This window comes from Trematomus bernacchii, unplaced genomic scaffold (assembly GCF_902827165.1).
Source record: "Trematomus bernacchii unplaced genomic scaffold, fTreBer1.1, whole genome shotgun sequence".
In the NCBI taxonomy this organism is placed as follows: Eukaryota; Metazoa; Chordata; class Actinopteri; order Perciformes; family Nototheniidae; genus Trematomus; species Trematomus bernacchii.
The window spans coordinates 15,638,385-15,650,582 of record NW_022987714.1 but is presented as its reverse complement, the minus strand read 5'-3'; the positions used below and the strand labels follow the sequence as shown (position 1 = coordinate 15,650,582).

Below are 12,198 nucleotides of genomic sequence, written 5' to 3'. Positions count from 1 at the left end.
AAAAACTTCTAATAAGATTATCACAATTTAGCACATTTCTAAAAAAAAAAGGTGTTGGAAGGCTTAAACAGCAACATTACATAAACAAAGCTTTACTAAGTAATGCAGTCACATTTAATAAAATTAATAATGAATAAAAAAACAGAGGATGAATAATTCAGTAGTTTACTCCACTGAGCTGAGGTGAGTCCCTACAGCAAGAAACAAAAACAAAATACACTTAAATAAAGTGCAGTTTGTACAAAAGGTTGTGATTTGTTTCCAGGGAAATGCAAAATCTTTATGATAACAGATATACCTAAACTGGCATGGCAGTTTACTGTCAGTCACACTGGTGTACATGTATAGGCAGTGCTAGTCACCTGTTTTATGTGATTCAGAATGCAAATAATTAAGCTTGGACAAGTGATTTGCAAAATATGATCACATCTGCGCCAATTTCCAAATCCAACACTTTAGTGTGCAGATACAACCAGAGATACAGAAATAGCAGTAAGCCCATTTAAGGTAATTTGAGAAGAAATAAGAGCTGCAGAGGAGAAGAGAGGAGAGGCATCGCCACCATGTTTACAGCCCAATTCCCTAAAGATGGTTTAGATTCTTCTCTCATTACCATTATTTATGTCACCTTCATCTTCCCCAGTGGACACATACACATATCAACACAAGCTCAAGAGTACCTTGATAGTATCTACTCATCTGCTACATCCAAGGTTCAAGAATACTTCTTGAATCCAAAACCAGACTTTCTCATATGAGCAGTTGAACACACATGTGGGTTTAAATTAAGCAGCAAATAGAAGACAATTAGAGAGGAGACAATGCACAGTTAATTGGACCAGCTTGGGGAATCTATCTGTGCCTGGCTGCTATGGGAAACCCAGATAAGGGCTGCATACGTGATGAAGACACAGTGAAATACACACTCTCAATAATATTGACAGTGAAGCACAGAATGAAACAGTGGCCTCTTGTCTGACCAAAGTAAACGTCTGTCTGCCAATCATTATCTTCAAACCCTGAGGTAGACTAAGGATAACTACAGTAAGTGTTGTTCTGAGTGTGTGTGTGTGTGTGTGTGTGTGTGTGTGTGTGTGTGTGTGTGTGTGTGTGTGTGTGTGTGTGTGTGTGTGTGTGTGTGTGTGTGTGTGTGTGTGTGTGTGTGTGTGTGTGTGTGTGTGTGTGTGTGTGTGTGTGTGTGTGTGTGTGTGTGTGTCTGTTTAGCAGTCCCGTTCTCCTTCAGGGTCACCATTGCTGCAGAAAGAGAATCTCATTATGGTGTTTACCTCAGTGATTACAGTAGACACGTTCATCCTTTTAGTTCCACTTCATTTGACGCTGCTGATAATGTAAGATTTTTGCAGAAAAATCTTTGTGCGTTTTTGATGCGTGTGTACGTGCGTGCATGTGTGGGTCCCGCTGTAACAGATATAATGAGCCAGTGAACTTTGTTGGGGCTGCGCTTCTTACATAGTTGGAATTTTGTTTTTCATGTTTAATATCAGTGTGTTACAAAAGAAAAACGTTTCATTGATAAAATAGTCAAGATTTTACGAAGCTGAATAAACACAGTAATTCACAAGAGGGGAGAGATTGAGAAACACATTTGGAAAAATAAGAGTGAACATCTGAAAACTCTCTTCTATGGTGGCATTTATTCCATACCAGAATTTAGTTTGTGAGAAATGCTTCAGTGGAAGGAAAAACAGCTGATGACTCTGCAACAAGGTCATTCTTATTATTAAGATAATCTGCATATGCTAATTAGGAGAGCTATTTATATTTGAAAACAGCTCTGGGAAATAAATGATGGTACTGTACGATGGACACTAGCTGCTTTATCAGATGCTGAGGTCATAACGTCTTCCAGTTAGTTGTAGCCCTAGTTTTCCTAAAGTTTTGTAGTTTTGTATTATTAATATTTGTCTTACCTGTGTGGTAGTGCAGATGCAGGTCCTGGCTGTGGTCTCCTGTGGTCATGGGGTTAAAGGTCACAGTCACCTGCATGCTCTCGCCTACATCAAGAGTCCCACAGGGGGGCGTCACAGAGAAAGGGCTGGAAAGGAATAGAAAGTTATTTGAAAAAGTGGGAAAACAAACAGAAGTAAAGGCATGACAGATAAGACTTAAAGGGGCCTATTATGCTAATTATCAGATTTCATAATTGTATTTTGTGCCTCTACTGTGACATGTTTACATGTTTTAATGTCAAAAAAGTGCTTTATTTTTATCGTAGACTTAATCCTATCCTGTACTGACTCTCACCTCTTTGTGTCTAGATTGAACTTGGCCACAGCATTTCCTATGTTGCGGACCAGGTGAGTCCTCTCTGTGGAGGCTTTCACGGTACAGATGGGTAAATGGAGCTCATCGCGAAAATCAAGAATGCCACGTGGCCCGATGGCAAGTATTGGTACCTCAAACCGCTCCCTCTCCGTCACACAAACCAGTCTGTGGTGGTAGTCCTAGATGAAGAAAAAGTGTTCAACTATCAAGAGATCCATACAAACTTAACACAAAAAGTAAGGCAATTTGTGTTTGTTAGATGATTTCTATGTTGTAACAATGCTTTTTTTTAATACCGTTGGAGAGCCTGTTTTCTTACCTTTCCAATGGTACCACATTTATGAGGAACATTTGTGGGATGAGCAGCAGAGCTAAGTATGTGGGGTGCGCCCATGAAAAATGACAAATCTCATTGTGTTGCTGCTGACTCTAGTTTAGTGTTGTTTGGTGGGTTGGATGATTGAAGTCTCATGAATAAAGACATATTGGCAACAATTGATTTATTAACAATTGATTCATTTAACAGGCAGCCTCATAGCGTGTGGAAGAATCAAACACAGCCACAACAGCCTCTCCTCCTCATGCTGGTCACCAGCCTGTGTCACGATCTGTCTGTGTTGTGTTTTGTCTTGTCTTTTTCTGTCTCTGGTTTCCTGTTTTGTTTTGAAATGTTTTCCTCCTTGTGTCTTCTCTGTTCCTTCTTCCTGTGTTTGCCTTCCTGTCGTTAGTTTCCCTGGTGTGTCTGATTGTCTGATTGTGTTCACCTGTTGCCCTTGTGTTTCTGCCTCCCTTACCCCAGCTGTGTCTTGTCTTGTGATTACCCCTCTCTGTATTTAGTCTTGTCTTCCCCTGTGTGCCTTGTCGGTTCATTGTTGGTTTTTCCTGTCTTCCTCCATGTCAGTCATGTTTGTTTCTCCTGTCTCCCACCATGTTGGTCACGGTCAGTTTTCTATAGAACCTATGTGTTTCATGCCATGCTATTGTTCAGCTTTAGAATAAAGCTCGTTTTTGTTTCGAGACCGTTTACCTTTTCTGATAGTCTGCATTTGGGTCCTACCCTTCCACGCATCCTTACAGAATGAACCGACCAGTTATGGACCCAGCGGATTATGTTTTTGATTTTGATGCTGAATTGCTTTCTCTGGATTACTCCCTTCGATGTCTTTATACTGTGTGGAGTGGAACCTCGACTAGCAGGGAGAAAGAGGCTGTCCTGAAAAGAGCACAAATGGAGGTGGATAATGTGCCATGGCTGAGGAGCTCGTTGCCTGAATTTCTCAGAGTTTTTTCGCGTAGCCCTGAGTGCCAGTCTCCATTCTCTGATCCTTTTTTTGGATCCCGCCTGGCGTTTGGAGGTCCACGGAGCCTCCAAAAGACCTCAAAGAGACGCAAGGCCAGGATTCAAGCCGTGGCCCCAGCAGCCATGGTTCCAGCCCCAGCAGCCATGGTTCCGTCCCCATTTCCTGCTCCTGTCCAGGAGCCGTTCTCGGGCACTCGTCTGGCTTTTGGAGGTCCACGGAGCCTCCAAGAAGCTCATAAGAGGAGTCGCAAGTCCAGGCTAGCAGCCCGAGCCCCAGAAGCCATGCTTTGGGCTCCAGTGCAGGCCCCAGCAGCCATGGTTCCATGCCCAGCAGCCAGGGTGCCTGCTCCAGTACCGGCCCACACAGTCATGGTTCCGTGCACCAGTACCGCCCCACACAGTCATGGTACCGTGCTCCAGTACCATCCCACACAGCCATGGTTCCGTGTTCCGGTTCCGTGCCCAGCAGCCAGGGTGCCTGCTCCAGAACCGGCCCATACAGCCATGGTTCCAGCCCCAGTTCTGGCCCCAGCAGCCATGGTTCCGGCCTCTGTTCCGGTCCAGCACGCCATTTCCCATCAGGGAAATCTTCTGGGCCAACATGAGCAGACGATGCGAGCCTTAGTTGAAAGCCAGCAGTCCTTGGCTCGTCTCCTGTTGGCTCTACGGCCGACGCCTACCCTATGTCCTGTGCCGTTGGAGGTCCCGCCGACTACTCTCCTGCCGGGGGTCTTGCCAACTCCATGTCCTGTCCCATTGGGGGTCCCGCCGACTACTCTTCTGCCGGGGGTCCTGCCAACCCTATGTCCTGTGCCGTTGGAGGTCCCGCCGACTACTCTTCTGCCGGGGGTCCTGCCAACCCTATGTCCAGTGCTGTTGGAGGTACCGCCGACTACTCTCCTGCCGGGGGTCTTGCCAACCCTATGTCCTGTGCCGTTGGAGGTCCCGCCGACTACTCTTCTGCCGGGGGTCCTGCCAACCCTATGTCCAGTGCTGTGGAGGTCCCGCCGACTACTCTTCTGCCGGGGGTCCTGCCAACCCTATGTCCAGTGCTGTTGGAGGTCCCGCCGACTACTCTCCTGCCGGGGGTCTTGCCAACCCTATGTCCTGTGCCGTTGGAGGTCCCGCCGACTACTCTTCTGCCGGGGGTCCTGCCAACCCTATGTCCAGTGCTGTTGGAGGTCCCGCCGACTACTCTCCTGCCGGGGGTCTTGCCAACCCTATGTCCTGTGCCGTTGGAGGTCCCGCCGACTACTCTTCTGCCGGGGGTCCTGCCAACCCTATGTCCAGTGCTGTTGGAGGTCCCGCCGACTACTCTCCTGCCGAGGGTCCTGCCAACTCCACGTCCAGTATCGTTGGAGGTCCTGCCGACACCTGTTCCGCTGTGGGTCCTGCCAACCCCATGTCCTGTCCCGTTGGGGGTCCCGCCGACAACTGCTCCGCCAGGTTTCCTGCCAACACCAGATCCTGTTCTGTTGGGGGTCCCGCCGACACCTGTCCCGCCGGGGGTCCTGCCAACTCTGTGTCCTGTTCCGTTGGGGGTCCAGTCGACACCAGCCCTTGCTACATCCGGGGTCCCATTGACACCAGCCCAGGTCTTGTTTGGGGTCCCGTCTGCGCCTGTCCGGTCGGCTCCGGTTCCTGTCCGGCCGATACTGGTTCCTGCTCGTCCTCCGGAGCTGTCCCGTCGGCGCCTTCCTGCCCGTCCTCCGGAGCTGTCCCGTCGGCGCCTTCCTGCCCGGCCTCCGGAGCTGTCCCGTCGGCGCCTTCCTGCCCGTCCTCCGGAGCTGTCCCGTCGGCGCCTTCCTGCCCGGCCTCCGGAGCTGTCCCGTCGGCGCCTTCCTGCCCGGCCTCCGGAGCTGTCCCGTCGGCGCCTTCCTGCCCGGCCTCCGGAGCTGTCCCGTCGGCGCCTTCCTGCCCGTCCTCCGGAGCTGTCCAGTCGGCGCCTTCCTGCCCGTCCTCCGGAGTTGTCCCGTTGGCGCCTTCCTGCCCGTCCTCCGGAGCTGTCTCGTCGCCGCCTTCTGGTTCGCCCTCGAGCCCGGCCCCCTGAGTGCCGCAGTCTTCGCCCTCGAGCCCGGCCTCCTGAGTTCTCCAGCCGCGGTCTTCGCCCTCGGGCTCGGCCTCCTGATTCTTCCAGCCGCTGCCTTCGCCCTCGAGCCCGGTCCCCTGAGAGCCGCTGCCTTTGCTCTCATGCCCGGCCCCCTGAGTTCGCCCGCTGTGGCCGTCGCCCCTTTTTGGACTCTGCCTTGCCCCCGGGTCGTCCGCCCGGGACCCCTTTCGGGCCCGTCCTCCGGACCCCCACCACCCACCCTTTTGGAAGTGTTAGACTATGTTTTTTGGGACGTCTGGGATCCGTCCCTTGAGGGGGGGGTTATGTCACGATCTGTCTGTGTTGTGTTTTGTCTTGTCTTTTTCTGTCTCTGGTTTCCTGTTTTGTTTTGAAATGTTTTCCTCCTTGTGTCTTCTCTGTTCCTTCTTCCTGTGTTTGCCTTCCTGTCGTTAGTTTCCCTGGTGTGTCTGATTGTCTGATTGTGTTCACCTGTTGCCCTTGTGTTTCTGCCTCCCTTACCCCAGCTGTGTCTTGTCTTGTGATTACCCCTCTCTGTATTTAGTCTTGTCTTCCCCTGTGTGCCTTGTCGGTTCATTGTTGGTTTTTCCTGTCTTCCTCCATGTCAGTCATGTTTGTTTCTCCTGTCTCCCACCATGTTGGTCACGGTCAGTTTTCTATAGAACCTATGTGTTTCATGCCATGCTATTGTTCAGCTTTAGAATAAAGCTCGTTTTTGTTTCGAGACCGTTTACCTTTTCTGATAGTCTGCATTTGGGTCCTACCCTTCCACGCATCCTTACAGCCTGCTCACACTCTGCTGTGGGATGGCATCCCATTCTTCAACCAGCATTTGTCCCAAGTCAGCCAACGTGGTTGTGTTGATCACTCTGGCATGGACAGTTGATCCCAAAATGTGGTTCAATGGGGTTGAGGTCAGGACTGCAGGCCATCCTCTCCACTCCTACTCTATCGGTGCAGCAATCAGCAAAGCATTCTCTGCGTCTTCTCCACACTGTGACCCTACGATCCATGTGCCGTAGGCAGAAGCTGGACTCTGAACATAATGTTCCTCCACATGTTGAGGTTCCAGTGCTCTGAACATAATGTTCCTCCACATGTTGAGGTTCCAGTGCTCTGAACATAATGTTCCTCCACATGTTGAGGTTCCAGTGCTCTGAACATAATGTTCCTCCACATGTTGAGGCACCTGGCTGCAGTACGAGTCCGGAGAGTGGCTGCTGTTTGGCATTGGCAGAGGATATTTGCCACATTTGTCATGGGCCCACCCCACATACTCAGCTCTGCCGCTCATCCCACAAATGCTTGTTCCTCACAAATGTGGTACCATTGGAAAGGTAAGAAAACAGGCTTTCCAACGGTATGAGATGTATTGCCAAAAAGCATTGTTACAACATAGAAATCATCTACCAAACACAAATTGCCTTACTTTTTGTGAAACAAGAACAAACACACACTTACACCCACTGCCTTTTTTAATGAATTAGATTAAGCATTGTTTTTAGCATTTTTTTTATATTTTCTGGGGGCTCATACACCACAGCTGAAGATGGACATAAAGTGGAAGAAAAGCAAAGGGTCAGAGTCATTATGTAATGTATAATGGTATACCTTATTCCCCATCATAGTTTAATGGTTTAGCATGCTATTTAGCATTAAACACAAAGCACAGTTGGGGCTACGACAAGGATGAAAGGTTTCCTGTCTCATATGTCTGCCTTTCAGCACAATTAAACGATATGCCGATTTTCATAAAGCAGTGGCCATGAATAACCCATTACATTTTTGAGTGGATCCAAATAACAGGGCGGAACCAGGGTGACCAGGTGCCAACAAGCCACATGTGGGACAAAGAGTATGTCTGTGCGGGACAATGCGGGACATGTGACTCCGTTGCTACTGTAAGAGCTAGTTTAGATTTAAATATAAATGTCTATCTTACCCTTACAAATAAGCATTTATATTGAAACTATTAGCTTATAAATATTAATTACAACGCTTTACTATGGTTTAATTATTCGCACAAACTATGCAAGTGAAGGAATGAAATATATCTGTAAATATTCTCATATTCTTTTGCGATCTCCGAGTCTGACCAGAGCTAGCTTACAGTCTGCTGATCTGTGAGACCGATTGCTGCACAGTGTGGTAAACGTTTATTAAATCAGCGGCTGTTACCTCTTCTGTTTGGTATAGCTCTTTTAGTTCCAGAAAGAATATATCCATAGATCCATATTTTCTTTATGGGTCAGGCGTTTTTTGTGAGTTTTAGGGAAGCGTCGCTGTTCACCTCCATGCACAATTGAAAAATAATTCTGGCTAATCTCACAAAAACTGTCTGGGAAACGCCGTCCACCGGCTACACCCATAAGTAAATAGATTTCTCTGTTGATGATTGACATCTGACACAGCTAATCGTGATAGCCCTCTTTTGTTTTCTAAACACCTTTGGATAAAAGCAAAGTTTTAAATGGGTGACTGTCAATCAAGTGGAGGACATCGGCTAAATGTGTGGGACAAATGATAAGAATGCTGTACAGTTCTGCGCAAAGCGGGACACCTGGTCACCCTAGGCGGAACACACACATTATTCTCCACTTTTGGTAACATTGAGAGATAAGGCCGGCTGAGGTCTGTGCTCTCGGAGTGCCCTTCCAACTTCTAGTTTTGCAAGTACTTGATCCAACCAAAGTATTTGACTAAATGTCAATGTAGACCAGATGTTATGGTAATTAAATGATACCTAAATGCATAATCAAAGGACAGAAGTTATTATGGTGCATCCTCATGGATGAAGAATGTCTGAACCAAATTTTGCAACAATCTATCCAAAGGTTCTGATATAGATTTTGAGAAGGCGAGAGATTTAAATGATGTTCATCTCATGGTAGAGCCAAGATAAGTAATTGGATCCTTGATGTTCTTAGGATTCATTTCATCTGTGGGGACCATGAAATGTCCATACCATTTTTTACCAAAAGATACCAAAGATTTTTTAGAAGATCCATGACACTAGTATATTTCGTCTGTTCACTTACTGCCTGAAAGACCGTTTATGCCATCCCAAGAGTCACGCTGCTAGCAAAGCTTACAAATGTAAACAACCATGACACACATGAGGAATAATTTAACCTTCAATATAAATGTTGATTTATTCAATGTTGACCTTTGTTTCTCAGTTTTCACTTCCTCCGATAGCATCAGCAAAAGTGTCAACAAAAGGATGTGCTAGTGCAACTTAATGCCTGATCTTTGACCCTTGACCATTTCAACCATTTCCACAGTGTGCATACAAATATGTATTGTAAGGGTTTCCAATTTATTGTACAAACTTTGATTTATTTTTGATGATCTGATTAATCTATGTACTTTTGCCTTCAGTAGGAGTGCTAATTTGGAGTACTATAGCTCTCAATTTACAACTATATTTTCTTCCCTATAGGCAGGGGTGGGCAGACCATCTGGCAAACCAAGCTTTTTCCCTGGGGGCCATAGTGCTTTTTGGACAACACAACTGTTTACTTTTTTATTTTGTCTGACTGCCCTGGTCCTTGCCCAATCCTATCTTTCAACCTGTCCCCCCCTTCAGGCTCAGTGCCTTCATTAAACAGTGCAACGCAAGTGCCAAAATGGATAAGACAAAACGCAAGGGAGGCAGTATTTGTCAGCCTGTTGGACTTGCTGGCAGCGACTCTCCCTCTCCTCCTTTTTTTTTTCACTTGTATTGTCATTACATAGTACAGGTACTATGTAAAATGGTTTCTCTGCATTTGACCCATCCTAGTGTTAGGAGCCTTGAACTGGTGACCTTCAAGTTGCCAAGTTTTTGGTGGGCAAAATGCCAGGGATGATATTTTGTCCCAGCCCTGTGTTTATGATTATTAACACGGCTTAGTTGAATACTCGATTCTGATTTTTTCCCCACAAACAAAAAAGGAGAAATAGAGAAAGAACAAGAAAACAGTGTAAGACAAGGTGAGACGTTAAAAGACAAGAAAGAAAGAGAAATCAGAAGAAGAAGACAGACGCGAGTAAACACTAACGGGAACACGGTATGGACTCTGGCAATGTTTAAAGACGGGTTATTGGAAAAGACAGTAAAAACTGATTTGGACAGTTACAGGGCAGAAAACCTCAATCAGAGCTACTGGCAATTTAAGTTAGGTTAATGTTGCTGCAGTTACAGTAGTTGCTTTGCAGTAGAACAGATTATTGTGTCTTAGCGGAAGAAATAGTATCACTGTTAAAACAATAAAATCCTTTAAAGTCAATATTGATAGTAAAATTGTTGATCTATTCAGTAAGTATCCTTCAGGGTAAGTTGGGGTTCTTTTCTCTTTAATGACTTGCTGCATATTACCCCTCACTTATTTTTTTAATTGTCAAACTCCCCTCTGTCTGCAGTACCTTGTTCTCCTGCGGGGTGAAGGAGACAGTGAAAGAAGCGGCGAGTCCTGGTGCGACCCGGCTGCCAGCATCCTCTGGTCCGGCCACATGGAAAAAGTCTGAGTCCTGACGCTCCAGCTTCACTTTACGTGAAACCTTGACAGAAAAGAAACATGACAAAAAAGTTTCAAAAAACTGCGAACGCCACACTGCAACAAACACAGATCCAGGTACACACACACACACACACACACACACACACACACACACACACACACACACACACACACACACACACACACACACACACACACACACACACACACACACACACACACACACACACACAGATACACAAGTGATGATTTATTCATTACTGGATGGTGTCTTGTACAAATTGCAGCGATAAATCTTTTGCAATCCCCTGTGACCTTTTCCAATCATTTGGTAACACACAAACCCACATACAAACACACACAAGCGCAGATACTGTAGCCTTTTTCTCCTGCTATGGTCCATGCTGTCTGTTTCTGTTGTTCCATTTCACTGAAATATCAGCTCAGTAGCCCTGTTGTGAGTGTAACTATTTACGTAATAATCACCCATTCACCCACATTGTCTTTGTTGTAGAGACGTAGAGGTAGTGTGTAGGTTTGTCCAGGAGTGAAGTTCTGGAAGACCAGTTCAGATGGATGGGGCTGGAAAAGTGGCTGATTCATACCCACTACGGACAACTAAAACAAAAACAGTAAAACAAAACGTTGTCGTTAAAAAAACACAACATATATACAGCCATCCGTGTCTTACAGTATGTATCTCTAAAAGGCGATTGTTTTTCTTATTGCTTTTGAGGTGACACACACCCAAATTACACACAGTCAATGATTTCCTGTGACTTCTTGTATATGGGTACATTTATTTCCAAGACATTTATTACCAACTTCATGTATTTAGTATGTTAAATGTGGTACATTTGCATATGTAATCCCGTTTGGACGCATATGAAGCATTTAATTTTACGTTATTAAAGAAAGCCAGATATGATCTATTCTACATAGTAAAACAAACATTATATCCAGGTTATTTTTAAGGGATAGTTCACCCAAAAATGTCAAAATACATCTTAACTGAAGAACATTTGGTTAAAAGAAATAGCTCCTACATGAAACAAATAATGTCTGTGGGTTATCTCGAGTAATCGGGTCATGTGAAAAGAGGCATTGCTTTGAGTTTTGAAATGTATTTTTATCAGCATTTTGAGCGTTTTAAAAGGCAGAAATCTCCAACACACCTTCCAAAACTCACATTTAAACGATCCAGATTGATTAATAGCACTATATGAAAGAATGTTGTTGGTACATTTTAATCTAATTGACATTTCAGAATCTATAATGCTTATTTGTAGTCTACAGACACCATCTGGTTGGCTTTGCTTAGAATAAAGACTCAAAGACATGATGAAGCTGATTGTTAATGTGGTACATGACCCCCTGTAAGCTGTCATTTTAAAGATATATTTTAATTGGTGAACCTTAGACATGCTGGTAGTGGGGATTTTGTTATCTTTTGGGCAGCGCTAGGCTAGCTGTTTCCGGTCCTTATGGTACCTAAAGCTAACTGGCTAATGGCTCCAGTTTTGTATTGATGGACATGAGAGTAAAATCGATCTTCTCATCAAAGAAGGGGAAAAGCGTGTTTCCAAAAATGTTTAACTATTCCTTTAACAAATATTTCATAAGTTAAACTAAGCCATTCTCATTTATCCTTGCATCAATGTTAGTCATAAAGTGAAAATAATACGGTTCTATATTGAAGCTGTGCTATTTCGGGGCCTTAAGGATGACCTAAATATATCCTGCAGGTCATTATTCCTGCTTATAACCTGCAGTTGCCCACAGTGGGGGTTACTGAACATTTAATTTGCATATTGGACAAGTCAACAAAAAATTGGAACAGGGTTGAGATGCAAAAATAGGTCATCCTAATTATGATGAGGGGGCGTTTTTTAAATTTCATAGACATTTCACAAACTTTTGATGACATTTAGCTCTTTAAAAGTACAGAGCATTCAGTCACATTGGATGCCCTTTGCCCATCAATTAGTGTCTGCTGACTAAGAGGGAGCAGCTTTGGTGTAAATGACCTTAGCAGACAGCAC

The 12,198-nt window shown here is 45.3% G+C and overlaps 1 protein-coding gene across 1 annotated transcript in view; it reads right to left on the bottom strand.

Annotated features, from left to right (window-relative positions):
- hydin (HYDIN axonemal central pair apparatus protein) overlaps window positions 1-12,198 on the bottom strand; it is a 129,932-nt gene that overhangs the window by 105,377 nt on the left and 12,357 nt on the right. The window contains 4 exon segments of the mRNA XM_034141588.1: window positions 1,932-2,056; window positions 2,266-2,465; window positions 10,062-10,196; window positions 10,655-10,774. Of these exon segments, the coding sequence (XP_033997479.1) occupies window positions 1,932-2,056; window positions 2,266-2,465; window positions 10,062-10,196; window positions 10,655-10,774 (580 nt within the window).